This window comes from Mesoplodon densirostris, chromosome 1 (genome assembly GCF_025265405.1).
Source record: "Mesoplodon densirostris isolate mMesDen1 chromosome 1, mMesDen1 primary haplotype, whole genome shotgun sequence".
In the NCBI taxonomy this organism is placed as follows: domain Eukaryota; kingdom Metazoa; phylum Chordata; class Mammalia; order Artiodactyla; family Ziphiidae; genus Mesoplodon; species Mesoplodon densirostris.
In genome coordinates this window covers 198,992,096-199,016,093 of record NC_082661.1, presented here as the reverse complement: position 1 = coordinate 199,016,093, position 23,998 = coordinate 198,992,096, and the positions used below count along the sequence as shown (strand labels likewise).

The window sequence follows — 23,998 nt, the reverse complement described above, 5'->3', positions numbered from 1 at the left end:
TAACTATCTAAAGCCCTGTTCTGCCAGTTTTTCTCAGAGCAGGGTGCCTCATTCCTGATCTCCACCCTGAATTCCTTTCAGGAGGTGTTGAAGGTCAGTGGCCACAGTGGCCATTGACCTAATCCTTGCAGAGGCAGATGGCAACTTGCAGTTGGCAGAGCCCCTTCAGGATCATAAACTTGACCATGGTTAGGGGGGCATTTCATGACCATTTTGTCCCACTGTGCTAGGAATGCTCATTCCCAGGTCTGGCAAAGATTTCGCTGATAGACCACTCAATGTGCTATTACTTACTGGACTAGGCCTTAATAGTAACCAAAAGTCTCTGGGCCACCTGTCTTACTAGTTTCTTATGGTCCAGGAAACTATTCCCTCTTGTTGCTTCTTCCCATATCTAGAGTTACACTGTTACAGTCATTGATCTCATATGGAACTATGCATCATCATTTTATCAGAGGCTGAGTCACACATTTGGTAATGCAAGAAACAACAATTTTGCAAAACAGGCAATATAAAAAACAATATAGCTAGCAGATTAGTAAGGTCATAATTCAGAATATAAGTTAAGAACTTCCATTAGGTGCAGCCCAGTATATCCCAGGTCTTCTGACTTAGTCTGTTCTGTACAAATCCTTTTCTTTAAGGGAAATTATATATTGGCATTGTCCATAAGGCACCCAGCCCAGTTTCCTAGTGTTACTAGTCTGGTTATCCCTAGTATGGGTTTAATTGTCCCCAACATAAGTGACCCTTTAAATTTGAATGAACATAACCTGGCGTTAATCTTCTGGTTGTAGATCATGGAGCATCTGATCTTTATCCAAAGACTGATTACAAAGTTAGGCTTCAGAAACAAACTTAGAGTGTTCTTCTAACAATTTAATTAAATTTTGGAACAATATAACAATAACCACAAGGAACTATGTGGGAAGTGAGTCTTGGTAAGCACAGACATTAATTAACAAAACTAGAATTTAATATTCAGTGAAACATAATTTTTTTCTAAAATTGCCCTCATGTTCATCAAGTACAGCCAAGACTAATTTGTTTCTAAAATAAGATTGGTCCATTGACCACATAGGTTCTTCCACATTGACTCTGGTGTAATTCCTCAGAAGAAGTCTCAGACTAAATTTCCAAAAGGCCTCTCAAGGCCAGGAAAGCCACATCAAAGGCCTGCCATCAGATTTTGCCTAGGTGGATTTCTCTCTTTTAGAGGTCCCCAAAATATCAAGATTTCTGCACATGCCAGGAGACAGTTTTTCTCATTCGCCCGATAAGGCTGCTCAGAACCCAAGAGTCTCCAATTTTTGAAGGGAACAGGCAGAGGGAAAAGAAAAATATCTCAATTTTACTCACAGAGGTGTAATTTACCAAATTGTTGCAAATCATAACCAACTTGAGGGGAAGTTTTTTTCCTATATCTGGAAAACACAGATCAAAGCCAGTAACATTTCAGACAAAACTCATAAAAATTATAACCATATTCACCAGTTCATTTAGTAATCAATCCTCTTGTTAACTTTTTATGAAACCGTCAAGTTTTCCCTTAGGATTTTTTTTTTTAATTTCTTACCCAGTTTCCCAGTACAACCTGAGATTTATCAAAATACGATAATAACTGTCTACAAATCATAGAGACTTAAAAAGTCATGGTTAAACATTTGATCACAATGGGATTGACAAAAGAAACTTAGTTATTGCTGTAACGTGCAACATTTTAAAATAACCAGAATTATGACTGATAACATTTCACAAGGACATACCAGATTTTTAGGAATGCCATGTAATTTAGCATACTAATTAAATATTTCTCTCTGAGATGCCTCGGCCTTCTAAAGCATCTTAACGTTAGCTGGAGGTTGAAAGAACTTTTAGAATCTGTCAAACAATACTTATTTCATTTAACCAAAGTGAAGAGACTTCAAAAGCAAATATAGATCACTTAAAGGCAAAGAAACTCACGAGCTGTTGTCAAAAGCAGTATTCTAAGAAAACTTTGAAGGGAGAAACTGAATCTGAATCTGGTCTTGCCCTAGCCCACTCCCAACAAAATCCATCTACCCAGCTAGATTTAATAATCCAATCTTAGAAAATCCTGACCATGCACAATTCTAAAAACATGTGCTTTCTTACGGAGAATATCCCAGGGTGGCACCAAATACCTTTAGATTCCTAAATACCTTTAGTCTCTCTCTGCCAAGGGAAGCCAACATTCACTAATTAATGTTTCAGTATCTTAATATTTTATTTGGAAATGACCTACCTATTCAATAAACTTCCATCATTTAACTTAACTCTAAATTTTTAAGCTACCAAGCAGCTGAAAAGATTATTCTTAAGTACACATTCCTAAAACAATTATTCCTAAAGAGTTTTACCCAAAAGCTCTTATCTCACTTTCATTACTTAACATTGATAACTCTAAAGAAATGTCTATGTTAATAAAACCAACAAGCTTAAGCCACCTTCAATAGCAAATATCAGTTCAGTACTGAATATTCCCCAGATCATGTGGTCCTAAGATTTTATCTTGGCCATTTTCTACCCATTTAGATTTAATTTGTAAGTGCTTAATTTTAAGTGAATTAAATAGAGCTCATTTACAAGTTAACTTTTACATAAAGACAACCAGAAATCTCAGTTTTTCTGCTTGATTTTTAAAAGGCTTCCCCCTCTGCCCCCCCCCCACCTTTTTTTTTTTTTTTCCTAGAGATAGTCTAGATAAGATAAGTATTTGTGAGGGTCTGGGCACAGGGAGAGAAATACCAATTCCCTTTTCATGGGAGCATAGTTGAAGGTCTGGCAGTTTTGTAACAATACCCTGGGGGGCAGGGGGGCCGTTACAAGATGGAACAGAACTCTGGTTATGCATAACAAGGCTTGTCCCAAAGGGAAAAGCGCAACCAGCATTCCGCCACAGGCAAAGCCTGACACAACAGGGAAGGATTCCCTGGTATTGTCTCATGTGAGCCCTGTTATTTAGCAAAGACGTCTCGACTGGTCAATATAAGTACTGACACACATACATACAAACAACAAACACAGTCCCACAAACAAAAGATCAGACAAGGTGTAGCCCAAAGATTCCATTTCTACTCCCAGACTGAGAACTCAAAATGGCTCGCAATGATTGGGTAGAATTTTCCCATCCTGTGCAAGCCTGAGTGGCTTACCCCAAAACAATATCCCCCAAAACACAAACAACAGATAAACTACGGCCACACAGACAGAATATCAGAGGAGGTATAGTTTAAAAATTCCACTTCCACTCCCAGAGAAAGGCTTCCAAATAGACTGGGTCAGTTCTTGAAAGAGAACAAACCCAGAGTTGGCTCTCAGGGAGCCCAGAGTGGCTAGCCCAGATGGAGTGGAGAGAATTCCCAGCCTTTCCATTCCTGTGACAAAACAATTCTACCTGAAGAATAGTATAATAATTTAGGCCACCATGCAAAGGCCACCTCTCCTCACTTTTAAGAATATACTTTGGCCAAACAGAATTACAATAGAACCTTATTCTTTTTAGTCATAGATTCATAGTTATAGGTCGACCAATCTGCCAAAATTTTCCCGGGGGGCTATCAGATGGAATACAGGAAGAAGCGCTTCCCATGTTGAGTCGAATTAAACAGCCGTGCACAAGAAACGGAAAGCAAAACCAGAATCCTCGCCAGCCAAACAGAAGCCACACACACACACACACACAAAAACAAACAGCCCAAGGCTCAAACTGTCTTCCAACTCCCACTAACCCGGTGGCCTTGGATCTTCCTAATGGAAAAATCCCCAAACAGGAACCAGAGGTTCGCCAAACAGACCAAACCAAGTGGCCTCAGCATGCAAGCTGAGGGGGCTTACCAAGACATTGGCAGACGTGTCGCCACATCCCAAACGCTACTTTTCTGCTTCCCCAAAACAATTCCTTGGAGTAGGAAGTCCAGGGCAGTCCAGGGGGGAGGAAGAGAGGAATGTTCTCGAGGCAAAGATGGCCTTGGCAGCTGCTAGGGTGGTCCCTCTTCTGCCCTACTCCCGCCTTGGAGTTCCAGCTGCCAGGATGGCGGACAGGATAGACTGGGGCTTGGCCTTTCCAGGCAAGAGTCCCAGGCGATCTGGCCTCTAAAGGAATTCTCCAACCCTCCGCTCTCTTGAAAGAGGCTGGAGTGGAGAAAACCTCGGAGAGTCCGATCAAGCCAAGGGAACCCCCCCACCTGGGACTGTCCCTGAGTAAGCCCCACGCTGCGCACCAAAATTGAAGCCAAATCCGGCCTCTGTACCCCGACACCGAGTCAAATCTCGGAGACAGAGTGTTGGGTGAAGTAGAAAAGAATAGCTTTATTGCTTTGCCAGGCAAAGGGGGCCACAGCGGGCTAATGCCCTCAAAACCGTGAGTCCCAACTTGGAGAGGGTGGTGAGAAGTTTTACAGTAATGGGGTGTGATCAGCTTGTGGACATTCTTCTGATTGGTTGGTTGGCGGTGAGCGAAGTAGGAGTCAGCGTCATCAACCTTCAGGTTCCAACTGGTCTGGGGTCTACGTGCTTGTGGGAAGCATACCATCATTACTTGTTAGCTCTTCCCACCTGGAGGGGATTTCAGTATCTGCAGAACAGTTCAAAGGTATGGCTGTGTGTATCAGTTGCTGGGGAACCAGGACCTTGCCCCAAGGCTGCACTACTGTTTCTCTTGACTGTTTCTCTCTTGTCTCGCATCCCCTCCCTTCCCTAATTAACAACTGCTTGAATCTGCCCACTGGAACTCAGGGAAAGTCATGGAGGTTGAATAAAGGCTATTTCCTGTAATCAAAGAAATGGGGGACTCAGAAAGGCTTTGTGCCCAAGAGCTCCACAGGGCCCTGCTCAGTATCAATCGATAGATAGGTATAGATATGTAGATATATAGATATACACAGACATATCTATGTATGAATATATATATATGTATATACACACACACATATATAATTTTTTAAGTGTTTAAACTTCCATCATTTTATTAGATCCTCAAGAGACAATCACGGCCAAGACGGTGGAGTACAGAAACCTTGAGCTCACCTCCTTTCATGGGCACACCAACTTTATAACTACTAACAGAACAACTACTGATGAGAGTGATAGAATCTACCAGAAAAGATCTTCTACAACTAAAGATCCAAAGAAGGAACCACAGGAGATGGGTAGGAGGGGCAGTGTTGTGGTATAGTCAAGAGCCATACCACCAGGTGGGCAACCCACAAACAGAATAATTACAATTGCAGAGGTTCTCCCCTAGGAGTGAGGGGTCTGAGCCCCACACATTAGGCTCCCCAGCCTGGGGGTCTTACACGGGGAATATGAGCCCTCAGAACATTTGGCTTTGAAGGCCGGGGGACTTACTTTTGGGAGACCCAGAGGCTGTGGGAAATAGAAACTCCATTCTTAAAGAGTGCAAAGAAAACGTCTCGCGCTCTGGGACCCAGGGCAGAAGCAGTAATTTGAAAGGAGCCTGGGTCAGATCCATCTGCTGATTTTGGCAAGTCTCCAGTAGAGGCAGGAGACAACTGGAGCTCGCCCCAGGGAAACAGACAGTGGTGGCAGCCATCTTGGGGAGCTCCTTCTACCATGTAGACGTGTCCATCTAGAATTCTGATGCTGTCAAGTGATGCTGGATGCTGGCAAGTGTCCATCTGGAATTCTCCTTCTAGCTTACCAGCGTTGGGACCCAGTCTGCCACCTCACCCCACCCCCACCCACCAGACTACAGGCACCAGTACTGGGATCCGTCAAGCCAAGTAACTAGCTGAGCATGTTCCTTGCAGCCCCACCCATCAGAAGGCAGGTTACCTTAAGAACCTCGGAGTCCACAGCCACCCCTGGACACAGCCCTGTCCACCAGAGGGCCCAAGACCTGGCCCCATACACCAGTGCCCAGGCACTAGACTCAGAACTCCCATGGCCCTACAGCCAGAGACCCTGGAACCCAGCTCCACTCACCAGTGAGCAGGCACTGGCCCCCAAATGCCATGGGTTTAGGCCCCGCCCACCAGTGAGCCACCTCTAGCCTCAAGACAAGCCCCACCCACCAGCAGGACAATACCAGCTCTGAGACAGCCCTCAGCCAGTCACTCCAGGATCTGGCCCCACTAACCAGGGGGCGGACACAAGCTTCTGGACACCCTGGGTTCCACACCAGCTAGGTCAGGAACCAGTCCCACCCAATAGCAGTCCGACACCAGTTCTGATGCCTAGGCCCCACAACCACCCACCCCGGAATCTGGCTCTGCTCATCAGTGAGCCAGCACTAGCCCTGGGACCCCCTGGGGTTCTGCACCCAGTGACCTTGTGATCCAGCCCTGCCAAACAGCAGCTGGCAGCCTGTGCACATGGCAGGGTCCAGCAACCAACTGGACAAGGGGCCAGCCACGCCAACCAGACCACCCACATTAGACAGCCCTCCATGAGAGAAGGTGCCATGCAGTCCACGCAGGGGGCATGCTTATAGCATATAGCTCTGATGACCAGAGGGGAGTGTGCTGATAGGACATCTCCTACAAAGAGCCACTTCTCCAAGGTCAAATGTAACCAGTCTACCTGATACATAGAAATAAAAACAGCAAATTAGGCAAAATGAGGTAACAGAGGAACATGTTCCAAATGAAGAAACAAGATAAAACCCTGGAACAAGGCTAAGTGAAGTGGAGATAGGCAATCTACCCAAGAAAGAGTTCAGGGTAACGATCATAAAGACTATCAAAGAACTTGGAAGAAGAATGGATGAGTGAGAAGTTAGAAGTTCATAACAAGAGTTAGAAGATATAAAGGAGAACCAAAAAGAGATGAAGAACACAATAACTGTAATGAAAAATACACTAGAAGGAATCAACAGTAGATTAAATGATACAAGGGAACAGATAAGTGAACTGGAAGACAGAATAGTGGATATCACTGAAGCTGAACAGAAAAAAGAAAAACAAATAAAAAGAAATGAGTACAGTTTAAGAGAGCTCCACTTCAACATCAGGCATACTAATATTTGCATCACAGAGGTCCCAGAAGGAGAAGAGAAATAGAAAGGGGTAGAGAACATATTGGCAGACATAAGAGCTGAAAAGTTCCCTAACCTGGAATAGGAAGCAAACATACAGGTCCAGGAAGCACAGGGCATCTCATACAGGATCAACCCAAAGAGGAACACACCAAGACACATCATAATTAAAATGGCAAAAATTAAAGATAAATAGAGAATATTAAAAGCAGCAAGGTAAAAATCAATAAGTTATGTAAAAAGGAACTCCCATAAGTTTATCAACTGACTTTTCAGCACAAACTCTGCAGGCCAGGAGGGAGTGGCACAATATACTTAAAGTGTTGAAAGGGGAAAACCTAGCACCAGGAATATTCTACCTGGCAAGGCTTTCATTCAGATTTGATGAAAAAACAAAAAGTTTTGCAGACAAGCAAAAGTTAGAAGAGTTCAACACCACCATATCATCTTTACAAGAAATGTTACAAGGACTTCTCTAAGAGAAAAAGAAAAGGCCACAACTAGAAACATGAAAACTACAAAGGAAAAAGCTCATTGGTAAAAGCAAATATATAGTAAAGGTAGTAAATCAACCACATACAAAGCTAGTAGGAAGGCTAAAAGACAAAACTAGTAAAATTACTTATGTCTGTAATAAGGAGTTAAGGAATACACAAAATAAAAAGATGTAAAATATAATGTTGAAAACAGTCATTGTAAGGGTTGGCGAGAACAAATGCACAGTTGTTAAAATGTATTTGAAATTAAGAAATCCGCATCTTAAGACAATCATGTATGTATAAACCTGATGATAACTATAAACCAAAAATCGACAATAGACACACACACAAAAAAGAGGAAATAATCCAAACATAACACTAAAGATAATCATCAAATCATAACAGACAACAAAAGAAGAAAGGAACAAAAAAGAACTGCAAAAACAATTTAAAAAATGGCACCAAGAACATACATATCAATAACTACTTTCAATGTAAATGGACCAAATGCTCCAATCAAAAGTCACAAAGTGACAGAATGCATATAAAAACAAGGCCTGAGGCTTCCCTGGTGGCGCAGTGGTTGAGAGTCCGCCTGCCAATGCAGGGGACACGGGTTCGTGCCCCGGTCCAGGAAAATCCCACATGCCGCGGAGCGGCTGGGCCTGTGAGCCATGGCCGCTGAGCCTGCGCATTCGGAGCCTGTGCTCCGCAACAGGAGAGGCCACAACAGTGAGAGGCCCGCGTACCTCAAAAAAAAAAAAAAAAAGGCCTGTATATATGCTGCCTATAAGAGACTCACTTCAGATCTAAAGACACACACAGACTAAAAGTGAGGAGATAGAAAAAGGTATTCCAGGTAAATAGAAATCGAAAGAAAGCCAGGGAAGTAATAATTATATCAGACAAAAATAGACTTTAAGACAAGGACTGTTATAAGAGACAAAGAATATTACATAATGGTATTATCAAGTGATCAATTCAAGAAAAAGATATAACAATTGCAAATACATATGCACCCAACATAGGAACACCTAAATAAATAAAGCAAATATTAACGGACATAAAGGGAGAAATTGACAGTAACACAAAAATAGTAGGGCACCTTAACACCCCACTTATATTAACGGACAGACCATTCAGACAGAAAGTCAATAAGGAAACACTGGCCTTAAATTACACAATAGGCCAAATGAATTTAATAGATATATATAGAACATACCATCCAAAAGCAGCAGAATACACATTCTTTTCAAGTGCACATAGAATACATTCTCCAGGATAGATCACAAGCTGCACATGTTAGGGCACAAAACAAGCCTTGGTAAGTTTAAGGAAACTAAAATCATATCAAGCATCATTTCTGACTACAACACTATGTCAATTACAAGAAAAAAATGCAAAAATCCACAAACACGTGGCTAAACCCAAAAGGGTAAACAATACGCTACTAAACAACCAATGGATCACTGAAGAAATCAATGCAGCCAAAAATAAATAAATAAATAAATTTATTTAAAAAAAAAAAAAAAAAACTCCAACAAAAAAGTCCAGGACCAGATGGCTTCACAGGTGAATTCTACCAAACATTTAGGGAAGAGTTGCCATCTATTTATCTCAAACTATTCCAAAAAGTTGCAGAGGAAGGAATGCTTCCAAACTCATTCTATGGTACCAGCATCACCCTGATACCAAATCCAGAGAAAGATATCACAAAAAATGAAAATTACAGGTCAATATCACTGACAAGCATAGATGCAGAAATCCTCAACAAAATATTAGCAAACTGAATCCAACAATATATTTAAAAGATCATATACCATGATCAAGTGGGATCTGTCCCAGATGCAAGGATTTTTCAATATCCACAAATCAATCAACATGATACAACAAATTAATAGGCTGCTGAATAATAAATAACCATATGATTGTCTCAATAGATGCAGAAAAAGTTTTTGACAAAAATTTTTATGTAAAACACCCGTTTATGACAAAAACTGTCAACAAAGTAAGTATACAGGGAGCATACCTCAACATAATACAGGCCATATATGATAAGCCCACAGCTAACATCATACCTAACAGTGAAAAGCTGAAAGCATTTCCTCTAAGATCAGGAACAGGGTGAGGATGCCCACTCTTGCCATTTTTATTCAACACAGTATTGGAAGTCCTAGACACAGCAATCAAACAAGAAAAAGAAATAAAAGGACTCCAAACTGGAAAGGAAGAAGTAAAACTGTCACTGTTTGCAGTTGACATATTATACACAGAAAACCCTAAGGACGCCACTAAAAAACTACTAGGGCTCATCAATGATGATAAACTTGGAGAATACGAAATTAATATACAAAAATCTATTGCATTTCTTACACTAACAGTGAACTACCAGAAAGAGAAATTGAGGAAACTATCCCATTTACAGTCACATCAAAAAGAATAAAATACCTAGGAATAAACTTTCCTAAGGAGATAAAAGACCTGTACTCAGGAAGCTATAAGACACTGATGAAAGAAATTGAAGATGACACAAACAGATGGAAAGATATACCATGTTCATGAATTGGGAGGACTAATATTGTTAAAATGGCCATACTACCCAAGGCAATCTACAGATTCAATGCAATCCCTAACAAAATACCAATGGCATTTTTCAAAAAACTAGAACAAATAATTTTAAAATTTGTATGAAATCACAAAAGACCCAAAATAGTCAAAACAATCTTGAGAAAGAAGAATGGAGATGGAAGCATCACATTCCCTGACTTCATACTATACTACAAAGCCACAGTCATCAAAACAGTATAGTACTGGCACAAGAACAGACACATAGATCAATGGAACAGAATAGAGAGCCCAGAAATAAACCCAGGCACTTATGGTCAATTAATCTATGACAAAGGAGGCAAGAATATACAATGGAGAAAAAACAGTCTCTTCAATAACTCGTGCTGGAAACTGGGCAGCTACATGTGAAAGAATGATATTATAACATTTTCTCATACCATATACAAAAATAAACTCAAAATGGATTAAAGACCTAAATGTAAGACTGGAAATCATAAAACTAGAAGAAAACACTGGCAGAACACTCTTTGACATAAATTGTAGCAGTATATTTTTGGATCCATTTATTAAAGCAAGGAAATAAAAGCAAAAATAAATGAGACCTAATTAAACTTAAAGGCTTTTGCACAGCAATGAAAACCATCAACAAAACAAAAAGACAACCTACTGAATGAGAGAAAATATATGCAAATGTTATGATGGATAAGGGATTAATATCCAAAACATATAAACAGCTCATACAACTCAATATCAAAAAAACCAAACAACTCAATCAAAAAATAGGCAGAAGACCTGTATAGACATTTTTCCAAAGAAGAGATAGGAATGGCCAAAAGGCACATGAAAAGGTGCTCAACATTACTAATTATCATAGAAATGCAAATCAAAACCACAATGATATATCATCTCACACCTGTCAGAATGACTATCGTCAAAAAGACCACAAATGACAAATGTTGTCGAGGATGTGAAGAAAAAGGAACTCTGTGCACTGTTGGTGGGATTATAAATCGGTGTAGGCACTGTGGAAACAGTATGGAGTTTCCTGAAAAAACTAAAAATAGAACTACCATATGATCCAGCAATTTCATTTCTGGGTATATATCTGAAAAAAATCAAAAACACTAATTAAAAAAGATACATACACCACAATGTTCAAAGCAGCATTATTTACAGTAGTCAACATATGGAAGCAAGCTAGGTGTCCATCAACAAATGAATGGATAAAGAAGATGTGCTGTATATATATATACAATGGAATGCTACTCAACCATAAAAAAGAATAAATTTTGCCATTTGTAACAACGTGGATGGACCTGGAGTGTATTATGCTTAGTGAAATAAGTCAAACAGTACATCTTATCAATTACTTGCAGACTCTAAAACAAACAAACAAAAACAAAACAAAAAAAAAAATGAAGCTAACAAAACAGAAACAGACTCACAGATATAGAGAACAGACTAATGGTTACCAGGGGGGAGAGGGAAGGGGAGACAGGCACGATAGGGGTAGGGGATAAAAGGTACCAATTACTGTGTATAAAGTAAATAACTACAAGGATATAAGGTACAGAAAAAAAATATGCTTTTTCAAAAAAAAGAGACAATCCTAATGAAACAGGTCAAACAGACACTATCATTGCTGTTTTACTAATAGGTAAACTATGATCAAAAAGCATTGGCTCTGGTGGTGTGATTTTTTATAAAGTTATTTAAAACCCAGACTGACTTCTAAGAGAGCATGGACAAGAACTGTGTGTGTATGCTGGGGCCGTTACACAAAGATGGTCACTGTAGAACCTCCAGGGATAGAGTGGCTAAGGAATTTTAAGAAAAGAGTTGCCTCACGCTCAGTTTTGAAGTTGTTCATTCTGCTGTAAGGAACAGCCTCCACTCCTATGTCCTCCCGTCTCCTATACCCACCCCTAGCAGCAACCTTCATTAAAGAGTGCTACATACACAAATACTTTGGGAGAGTGGTTTACTGAGGGCGGAATTGTGGGAAGGGGACTGAACTGGGTCAGAGGGAAGCGAATATTCACAGGAGGTGAATACAGGCAGAAGGGGCATTGAGCAGAATCTTGGGCCAGAAGTGATACTAGGAATGCAAGCGCCTAGGGATTCAAAACGTTTAGGAATCTCAAACCAAATTCAGTCTTTATTAGCACCAAAGTTTTGGCAAATTTCATCACCCCTTCTAACTGATTCTTTATCCATAAAATGGAAACATTTAATATAATGCCAAGGACTCAGTTAAGTCAATGAAATTGTAAGCTATTATTACTATCGAATCCAATTCCTCATTAAGTGGCTTAACAAATAAAATGTTAGCCTTGGGGGAGTATTATCTGTTTTCATAAAGCAATAATAAACTTTTGTTTACTAACTACAACTTTCTTACTAAACAATTATGAAATTAAATGTGACATTATACCAAAAATGACAAATGAAACAAATGTCACATTTCCACTGTGACACTGAGAGTCAGTTGGCCCCAGAGCAACTTAAACAAAGAGAGATGTTGACTAGTAAACCACCAGACAGGACATCTCCTGAAAACACCAGGGAACCTGCTGTTAGTCTGATGTGCCAGCAGGTTTTTGACATCTAGAATGATGGAACACATCACATTTTTTTCTTTGCTTTGCTCTCTTTTTTTTCACCTTCAGTAACCCAGAGCGTTGCAGACTTAGTGTGAGTGGTAGTCAAGACAGTCACTAATGGAAATGGCTCCATAAGGGCACATCAACAGGTTGCAGGAAGAGCACCAGACTAGGAGTCAGGGAGTTGCAAGTACAGCGATCACTCAGTACCTGGTGGGAGTGGGGGAAGCGGGGTAGGGAATAGTTCCTGGACACCCTCAGATACAAAAATCAGAGAATATAACCTACACAATCCTCTCATACACTTTAAAACATCTCTAGATTACTTATAAAACCCAATACAATGTAAATAGTTGTAAGTACAATGTAAACAGTTGTGAGTATGCAGCAAATTCAAGTTTGCTTGTTGGAACCTTCTGAGATTTTTTTTTTTTTTTCAAATATCTTGATCCACAGTTGGTTGAATCCATGGATTTGCAACCCACAGATATGAGGGCTGACGGTACTGATTCCACCTCTAACTAGCACTATGACAAAAGGCAAAACACTTAACCCTAAAGAAACTCAGCCCTTGGTCTCCTTAAAAAATAAAACCATTGGACTTTCAGCACACCACCTCTAAGTCCACTTGGCAATAATGGTGATGTGCCACAACCCTCCCCAGTAGTTCATAAGCTTTGTGAGAAGAAGAAATACTATTGGCCTCACTTTTGACTCACAAGAGGCTGGCAGACGACCTTGCGCAGTGACTGGCATTTATTAGGCACCATGTAAATATGTGTTGAATGAACTGAGTCTGTCAGCTCATGCTAACATTGAAGATTAGAATAGTTCTCAACTGTTCTTGCTAGGTGAGTAATCTTGGCCAAGTCACCTTGCTTGGGAGCTCAGTAGCACTTACATAAAATGAGGGCTTCTGACTATGAAAGACTACTCTTTTCCAAATGTAAAATGATAATGAAAGTATTTCTGGTAAATGATGGACGAAAGTTGAAAAAATTAAATTTTCTTTATTACCCTGTAAATCTAATTCCTACAGTGAAATGTACTTAGAAAATAAGAGCAAAAGTACTTTACAAATATTGATTTATTTATACCTCACATTACCATACAGATAAGAAAATAATCACATCCTTTTTGTAACTGAAAAAATTTAGGCTCAGAAAGGTTGAGTAAAGTGCCCAGTTTACACAGCTCTAAGCAATGTAGCCAGGATGCAAAAAGGAAATTAAAATGACAATTTTCCTCCAAACTGATCTACAAATTCAATGCAATCCCAATCATCTCATTAGGCTTTTTTTTGTGTGTGGAAATGTACAGACTGATTCTAAAATTTATATGAAAATGCAAAGGACCTAGAAGAGCCAAAACCACCTGGGGAAAAGAACTAAAATTGAAGGACTTACACTACCTGTTTTCAAAAGTTATTATAAAGTTGTTACTGTGGTACTGGCATAAAAGAAAAAAAATGTCAATGGAACAGAAGAGAGAGTCCAGAAATAAATCCACACTTCTATGGCCAACTGACTTCAACAAAGTTGAAAGGTAAATTCAATACATGATGCTGGAATAATTAGATATCCATATGTGAAAGGAAGGAAGGAAGAAGAAAAACTTTGATCTGTACTTCACACCATTTACAAAAATTAATTCAAAACAAATCATAGACATTTACATAATGATATAAAAATTCCATAAAATCTTTGGGACCTAGGGTTAGGCAAAGATTTCTTAAAAATGACAACAAAAGTATGATTCATATAAGAAAAACTGATAAATAAAACTATTTCAAAATTAAAATTTTCTGCTTTTCAAAAGATAGTGTTGGGCTTCCCTGGTGGCACAGTGGTTAAGAATCCACCTGCCAATGCGGGGGACACGAGTTCGAGCCCTGGTCCAGGAAGATCCCACATGCTGCAGACCAACTAGGCCCATGTGCCACAACTACTGAGCCTGTGCTCTAGAGCCCACGAGCCACAACTACTGAAGCCTGCATGCCTAGAGCCCGTGCTCCACAACAAGAGAAGCCACCGCAATGAGAATCCTGTGCACTGCAACAAAGAGTAGCCCCCACTCTCTGCAACTAGAGAAAGCCCGCATGCAGCCATGAAGACCCAACACAGCCAAAAATAAGTAAATAAAATAAATAAAATTTTAAAAATAAATAAATAGTATATCCTAAAAGATTTCCAAAATCATCATTAAAAAAAAAAAAAGAGAGTGTTAAGAGAATGAAAAAACAGCTATAGACTGGGAAAAGATATTTGCAAATCACATGTCAAATAAAGGTCTTGCGTCCAGAACACATAAAGAATTCTCAAAATTCAATAAGGAAACAATCAACTCAATTAAAATACATGGGCAAAATATTTGAACAGACATCTCACCAAAGGCAATACACAGATGGCAAATTAGCATATGAAGAAATGTTCAACATCTTAGTTACTAGGGAAATGCAAATTAAAACCGCAGTAAGATACTATGACACAGCTTCTAGCATAGCTAAAACTTAAAACTGAACATACCAAGTCTCAGAGAAGATGTGTTGAAACTGGACCTCTCACACACTGCTGGTGGAAATATGAAATGGTGCAACCATTTTGGAAAGCAGTTTGGCAGTTTCTTAAAAAGTTAAGTAATACATCCACCCTATGACATAGTCATTTCATTCCTAGGTATCTGCCCCAAAGAAATGAAAGTATATATCCACACAAAGACTGTACACAATGTTCATGGCAGCTATATTTGTAATAGCTCCAAACTGGAAACAACTCAAATGTTGAAAAAAACAAATTGGGCTACATCCATACAGTGGAATACTACTAGGCAACAAAAATGAACTATTGAAGTATGCAACAATATGGATGAATTTCAAAATTATGCTCAGTAAAAAGAAGCCAGACATGGACTTACCTGGTGGGGCAGTGGTTAAGAATCCGCCTGCCAACGCGGGGGACACAGGTTCGAGCCCTGGTCCGGGAAGATCCCACATGCCACGGAGCAGCAAAGCCCGTGCACCACAACTACTGAGCCTGCGCTCTAGAGCCCACGAGCCACAACTACTGAGCCCGCAAGCCACAACTACTGAAGCCCATGCACCTAGAGCTCGTGCTCCACAACAAGAGAAGCCACCTCAATGAGAAGTCCCCACTCACTGCAACTAGAGAAAGCCTGCGCGCAGCAACAAAGACCCAACGCAGCCAAAAAATAAATAAAAAATAAATAAATAAAAGAAGCCAGACAAAATGTATAGTATGTATATGTGTACATACATATGCATATGTGTATATGCATCCATGTCTGTTTAGAATTCCACTTAAATAAAATTCTAGAAAATACATACTCATCTATAGTGCCAGAAAGCAGATCAGTGGTTATCAAGGTGTAGAAGGGGAATTACAGAAGGGCAGGAGCAGACTTTTAGTGGTGACGGGGTTTGTTCATCATCTTTACTGCAGTGAAGAACTCATCGGTGTTGCACATGTCCAACTGCACAGTGTAAGTATGGTCACTTTAGTGTATGTCACTTGTGGCTTATGGTGACTCCTGAAGAGTGCGCAGGAGCCGACGGACAGGGAAAGAGGACTGAGGTGCTTCTCAACACTGGACACTGGAAAGCAGGAAGAACAAGGGCATGGGATTCCAGACCATTCAAGATGACGGCTCCAAAGTCTCTGAACTGATGAAGGTGAGCAGCAGTTTAGAATGCAGCAAAGGATAATGTACTACATCAATCACAATTCCCACCCCTTTTACACCTGGTCCCCTAAAAAGTGAGTCAATCAGGGTCAGCTTCTCCACTATAGGTCCCTTGAGGTTCACACTGATCCCTCCCTGTACCTAGTACAGCATTAAAATTGCAAACTAGCAAAAGGAAACCCTCAAATGACACAGAGCTCTATGCCTAAAAGGAGGGGGGCCTTTTAAAAATCTTGAAGCTAAACAGGTCTTACTTGAAAGAATGGTAGGTTATACTACTGATTTCAGCATTTTCTCTCAGTCTCTTCGTTGTTTCCATGTATTTTAAAGATGTGAGAAAGAAACTACATGCTTTCACCCCACAAAGCTTACTGCCTCCATGAACATGACTTTAGAATCCAATTGTCTTCATTACCATAGCTTTACTATTCCCAGATACTTGCTCTGGAGCTAACTGTTCATCACAAGAACTTCTGAAAAACATCAACCCTTTAATAGGAAGCACCAACGAACAAGTTTCCTCCTAAAACTCTTTGAAGCCTTGCCTCAAGATCCTTGCCTGGCTATTGCCACCAATCCCAAACTGTTACACTGTGATCCTTATCCAGTCCTGACCAAGACCCTGCATTGAAAGACCTGCCTTAAACCAAACTTCCAATTCTCAATAAAATCCTACCTTGCCTTTCCCCCTCCAAGCTCTGCCAAAGCTTAGTATTGAGGTGGTGGTTTTCCTCACCACAGGAAGCAATAACTCAACTTTGTCTTATCAACCGGTGGGTTGGTGATATCTGGGGAGCCAGCATTCAAAAACTGTTGTTAAATGAAATGAATATGCTGCAAATGACAACATGGAAGCTTATTTGGGTGATAACAGTGACTAACAATTGATGAACAATTGGGGAGTACCAACTTATATTTTATTCTGGACATCTAGATCTACATATTCATAGTTTATTAATGGCCTATATTTAGATGGAAAAAAATATAGAAAATGTTTAGTACACCTTCAAGTGACACCAAGACAACTCACAGTGAAGTGTGCCAAAGTGAAGAATTTATGGAAACACAAGTTCCAAAATTAAAAATTTATTTTTTAAATATTAGAATATTTTTGAAAGAAACTACACCCATCTCAAATGAGGAAGGACAGACGTTAACTGACCTCCAGACTGTTTCACCCTCAACTTCGCAAACCCAAATCTGTATCAGAGTAGCATCCCCACATACGAGTACACGGGGTCTGACAGTGCACTATTCCACCTGTGCTCCCCGTACTGGCCACAGCTTCCCTGTGCACCCCCTTCTCTCCCACTTCTGGTCCAGTCAATTAGGTCTTAGCTTCACTTCAATTGCTCAGTCTCTCTCAATCCATCCAGGGCTTCAACAGCCCTCTTCGAGCTTCTGTCCACTTTCTTGCCTACCCTAACTGTGTTCAATCCTGGTCCCCCTGGCTCACTCCCTCCTCTCTGGCATCCTTGTCCTGGCATTCCCAACCACAATCACTCCCAGTGCCTTTCTTATTCTCAGCTATTAAATGGGAAATATTCCTAACCCATATAGCTGAGGAACAAAAAAAGAAAGATGTGAAATTACTATTTTCTCTAAATCACTCTACAAGCATCAACTATTATGACTACTACTGCTACTGAGTTAAGAACCATGCTAATTCAATACATAACAAATTTGTATTATTTTAGTTCAACTGAAGCTTCACTGAGTTTGATAATTCTGCCAGTTGCCTCTTGGTCATCTTACATCACACTCTCTAAAATGACATTCCAAAGGTGTCCCAGTCAGAGATTAGCTCTAGTTCCAGCTCTGCTACCCACTTGAGGTCATTTAGGGCCATAACAAACACAGTCTAGGGCAAGTTTATTACTTAAAAATACACACACACACACATATATATACACACTCACACACATATATATGTATATATGTATGGTTGAACTAAATTGTTTCTAAGATCTCTTGAAGCTGTGGTTCTCAGACCCTACTTTACTGGGAAAATTTAAAGCATCAAACACTGATCTCTCTTCTCCTGCTTTTCAAAATGTTTCTGTATCTAACCTCGATTCCTTCTTTCCTTTCCTTGAATACTCCAACCACCTGTACTCTCCACCCCATGTCTACTTTCTTTTTCCTAGCGACTGCCCACCCTCATCAGCATCTGCGCTCCCACTTCTTTCCTCCCTCCCTCTCTTCCTTCCTTCCTCCTTTTTTCCTCCCTCTCTTTCTTTCTCCTTCCCTCCCTCTCTCTCTTTCTTTCTTTCTTTATCTTTGACTGTGTTGGGTCTTCGCTGATGCACACGGGCCTTCTCTAGTTGAGGTGCACGAGCTTCTCATTGCGGTGGCTTGCCTTTGTTGTGGGGCACAGGCTCTAGGCACGTGGGCTTCAGTAGTTGCAGCACGCAGGCTCAGTAGTTGTGGCTTGCAGGCTCTAGAGCGCAGGCTCAGCAGTTGTGGCGCACGGGCTTAGATGCTCTGCGGCATGTGGGTTCTTCCCGGACCAGGGCTTGAACCCGTATCCCCTGCATCAGCAGGCGGATTCTTAACCACTGCACCACCAGAAGTCCACTGACTTCTTTATATAAATACCTAACTTCCCTTCTTTGAAAAAGGAAATTTTCACTTGATCCTCCAAGTCCTCTCTAGCTGCTATCCTGTACTCCCTTCCACCGGCACTTCCTACAATTACTAACAATATTTTACATCTCACATTCCTCGGCCTAAAACGTGGCTTCTCTTAAGATCTTTGCTGGGACTTCCCTGATGGTGCAGTGGTTAAGAATCCACCTGCCGATGCAGGGGACATGGGTTCGAGCCCTGGTCCGGGAAGACCCCACATGCCACAGAGCAACTAAGCCCGTGTACCACAACTACTGAGCCCGCGTGCTGCAACTACTGAAGCCTGCGGCTCCTAGAGCCCGTGCTCCACAACAAGAGAAGCCACTGCAGTGAGAACCTCGTGCACCACAACGAAGAGTAGCCCCCACCTGCCGCAACTAGAGAAAGCCCATGAACATCAACGAAGACCCAATGCAGCCATAAATAAAAATAAAGAAAGAAATTGAGAGGGAAATGAAATGAATGAGTATTATAAAAAAATAAAAGATCTTTTGCTAAATTCCATGTTCTCTGCCCCTTCCTCACTTCTAAATACTAGTGATGATATCCTCTAAGCAATTCCTCCTCCTTTAGCTCCCAGGACCTCAGTATCTTGGCGCTTTCTTACATCTCCAACCCAACTCTAAACATGGGCACCTCCCAAGGCTCTGTCTTCAGTTCTCTGCCCTCTCTATCCTATTCAAAAGTCTCCACACCTGACTGCTCATTTCAGTTCCCACCACCACCTTGAACCACTTCCCTGTTTTAGAGAATGCCATTCCTGCCCCACCCAACTCACCATCTCGCTCATAACCTGAAAAACCCTGCAAAACTGCCCAATCATTTTTGCTTCTTTCCTAAGTCTCTTAAGCTGTGCATCAAAATGTGTCTCCCAGCAGGCTCTTCTTTTATTAGTCTTACCCTGATCACCCTTGTCGAGGTCCCATCACCATTATCTAATATATGCTTCCTCTCTCTCAACCCTTCCTTACTCCCCAGCTCCTACTCGACTTAGTACATGCCCTCATTATTTCGTATACATAGCATTTGCAATATACTCCTATCTGGTTTCTTTGTGGCAGGTCTCTCCCCAACCCAACACTTTCTCCAGACTGCTGCTAGAATGATAGGCTAATGCCTCTGCAAAAACTTTCCAGTGGCTTCCAGGAGTCCATGGAAGAAAGCCTAACCTCCCTCACAAGACTCTGAAACTCTCAACCCCTCTTCACAAACACATACAGTTTATGCTCCAGGATTATAAAACTAAACTCAGTTCCCTGTGCCTAGAATGCTGATTCATGAAACAGTTCCACATGCCCTTTGCCTAGAATGCCCTTCCCTAACACTTGTCCACCTGGTGAATCCCCAGGCATCTTTTAATTCCAAGGCTCAAACCCTCACCTCCTCTTTAAAGCCTTTCCTGTTGTCTCTATATAGCATCCAGCTATGCCCTCTTTGCTAACAATAAGCCTTGTTCAGACTTATATTAAATCTATCTCATATATATCTCCTGGGGGGTTCCTTGAAGAAGTGGTCTTGTTATCTTTCAAGTATTACTGCAGCACTTAGCAACTGGGAACATTCCCCTGCAGGTAAGAAGCACCTTTTCACTTGTTAATGCTCTGGACCACAGGACTTTCTCTCAGTATGTCTTCAGGTCCTGAACAATGAGAAGGTCATGTTAATAACGCCGTTATAAAAAAAGACTACAAAATGGCACGGGAGTGTACCATAACAGCAGAATATAACACACTTCCTGCGCTTCTTTCGTTAATTCCATAAGAGTTTTGCCTTTACTGCAACTTGAATGCAGAAGGCACTTAAAAGAATTTCAATGGACCAAATATTAACCAGCCTCCGATGTGCAAACTGATTTTATAATGGCCCTTGACCTGGAAATACAGGTGCATTCAAATATACACCCTGATAAGAAAGGACATACAGAGGATAGAGTTCAGTGACACAAAGCTTGCCAAGTCAAAAGTTCCTTGCAATAAACTCTGAAAGTATGCGATATTTTAGATATGGTTTAGAAAATGCTCATCCTTGTCTAAGAAATCTTAACAGAACAGGTTACACATGGCAACACCTACTCTCGGAAAACAAAATCCCGCTGGGTATGTATTAATGAAAAGCAATAGTGTGGCATTTATAAATAAATAAATAAATATGCAGTGAGGTAACCCACTCACAGATAGCTAGAGACAACACTTCTAATGAGTCAAATCAAACCAGAGAAGTAGTTTCCATTTTAAATATATTAGGGTGTTAAGAAACTAATTAATTCAAAAGTTATTTTATGGATGGCTTCCTTGAACATGTTTTTTCTTATTAAAAGCTTGTTCCAGTTAAGGAAGTGAACATGGGGAAGCTGGTATTTCCTTGATTCTAAACTATATCAGTGCTAAAACAAAACAAATCCCAACCTAATTAATTCTATTTTTGGTCTAGTTTCCAAGGCAGTTTTCACAAAAACTATTCTTTGCCCACTCTTTTTAGCTTTGTAAGATCAACCTTCAGAAGCTAGAAACTGTTACACTTTGTATAATTCCTTGATACATATGTTCTATCACAGACTCATTTTGTTCCACCTGCCTATCAACGGTAGGGGGGAAAAAAAGGATCTGTCTTCCCATTGATTCTAAAGTTTCATGCCTAAAATCACTGTTAAATTTATTATTTCATGATGCTGTGGGATACGTTCCTGCCAGAGCTTTCTAAGGGGTTACCTCAAGTTCATCAACAGCAAGTTCCAGGTGGAACCTCCCCCAAATCAGAACTTCTGAGTTCTGATGAGTGAGTGAGTCTCAGCAACAGTGCAAACCAGAAAAAAGGGAATCAGGAAACAGTTTCTAGTTCCAAAAGGCCACTGACTTGACCTTGAGCAATCTACTTCACTTCTGTAATTCAAACTGCAATACCTGCTTCCAAAAAAGAATGCTTCTAGGAATAGTTTAAGTGCTTTGAGTTTCTAAGATAAAATGGAATTTTATAAACAGAAGATTTCATAAAACAATCTATTGCCTGGCCCAATTTCCTAAACTTATTACCAAATAAGCTGAACTTTGACCTTCTGCTACCTTTAAAAAGAATAGTGGCATTACATCTACTTATTCTTAAATGTGAAGTGAAGGCAATCTACAGAAATGGGAATTTTAAACGTCCTCATGAATTAACGTGTCAGGTAAAATGAAATCTACTGCTGCACTGTCGGCCGTGGAGGGTCACAACTGGGTCACGTGTAGGAGGCTCTCAAACCTCCAAAATCTATTATACTGAAAAAGGATAGAGGAAACGAAAGTGCTGATGGGGGAGCGCGAGAAGCCAAGCCTCCAGCGTCAGGATCCAATGACATGTTAGAAGCGAAGGTGCAGGACTTAAGTTTAGTCCTTACTAACTGCGTTTCTCTCCCGAGAAGAGGTGTGAGGTGGCAGCTACTAGAAAGCTGCAGCTTTCAGGGTGGCAGGCTCCATCCCGATTCTAGCGTCGGCCCCAGATCCCGGGGAGGGGACTGGAATGGGCAGAAACTAAATTAGAGTCAAGTTGAATCATCCAGCTACCCTGGCAACGGTCGAGGTCATCCTGGGAAACGCACCGTCGCTGGGGTCCGGGTCCCACTTGAGGAAGAACGAAACAAAGCCAGGCCGGGAGGGCGGCGCAGCCGGCAACTTCACCTGACATTCCGTGGGGCCCCACCCTCCCTCCTAGGTGTCCCGGCCCCAGCCAGGACCCAGCCTGGGCGCGGGTGTGCGCCTCTCGCGGCTCTACTTACTTTGTCACTGGTGCTCTCGGTTTCTTGGTCGCCGCCGGCCGCCTCTCCCTTGCGGGGTGGCGGCGCCGCCGCTCCCCCGGGGCCGGGGCAGCCTCCCCGGTGCCTGAGCTCCCACATGTCCCGCTCCCGCGCGGCTGGGGCGCTCTCCTCCAGCGTCCCGAAACCCGAGCTTCCCGCGCGGTCTCGCCGGCTGGCCGCCCTGCCGCCCCGCAGCTACACACCCGACGTCCCGCAAAGCCGCGGCCACTAACACGCCCCCACCGTGGAGGCGCCGCCGCCGCCTCCGCCGCGCCGGGTCACCCCCAAAACGGCATCAACGAGCGAGCGCTCGAGACCGCCCCCTGCGAGCGCGGGGCCGGTAGAGAGGCAAGGGGCGGGCGCCGGGGGCGGGCTCGGAGTGCGGGGCAGGCTCGGGGCGCCCGGCCCGAGCGGAGAAGGTGGGGGCGCAGCGGAGCGCGGCCGCCGGTTGCCAGGTGCGCGTCCCCACGCAGAGGCCCAGGTGGGAGGAGAAGAAAGGACGCGGAGGGAAGGAGGAAGCGTGACCCGCTTTAGCGCTTTACCGGGCGCCAGCCGCCCGGGCCCTGCCACTCCCCGCCCCGCCCCCGGACTCAGGAGTCGGCAGGTCCCGGCCCCCCTACACCTTTCTCGGGGTTGCTGCCTCCTGCAGCCAGGTCACGCGCCGCAAGCCGCGCCCCGCCCCGCCCCTCTGCGCTGCACTGCGGTTCCCACAGCCCCGCCTCCATCGCGGAGGAGTGACGTCATGGGTCCGGACCGAGGCTCCGCCCGGGTCTCTGCGAGCACACAGGTGGCGGCGTTGAGAAAATGGGCAGGCTGGAACAAAGGTGAGGAGCAGGGAGGTGGAGGAGGGATGCGCAGCTTGCTTGGAAGTGAGGCGTGAGAACTTGTGGACTCGTCACGGAGCAACTGGGAGGGCTGAAAGAACTACTGGAAGACGCCTGGTCAATATTGACAGCACTCAGCACTACCTCTTCGAACGGCTCCGCCGCCGCCGCAGCTTGATACACCGCGGAGTGTCGGAGGTTCAGAGGCGACCAGAAGCAGAAACTTGTCTGGCAGGAGGAACTCGACGACTTCGCGACATTGTGACCCAGTGGCATCGCTTGCAAAATAGGAGATGGGTTTGCCTCACTGGGCGTCCCGGGTTGGCCAGTTTCAACCACATACCCAAACTCTGTCTCCAAGGAACTCGAGTATTGAATCTCTCAAAATTCACTGCCTAGGGCCTGAAGAG

At 42.4% G+C, this 23,998-nt stretch overlaps 1 protein-coding gene across 2 annotated transcripts in view; it reads right to left on the bottom strand.

Annotated features, from left to right (window-relative positions):
* The window catches only part of CDS1 (CDP-diacylglycerol synthase 1), a 70,945-nt gene extending 47,527 nt beyond the window's left edge, over nt 1–23,418 (bottom strand). For both annotated transcript variants that reach the window (XR_009533855.1, XM_060114166.1), the window contains exon 1: nt 22,747–23,418. Coding sequence is in view for 1 of the 2 variants with exons in the window: in XM_060114166.1 (XP_059970149.1) it covers nt 22,747–22,863 (117 nt within the window). In the remaining variant the exon portion in view is untranslated. The remainder of the gene's footprint in view (nt 1–22,746) is intronic.
* Between the last annotated feature and the right edge of the window lie 580 nt (nt 23,419–23,998).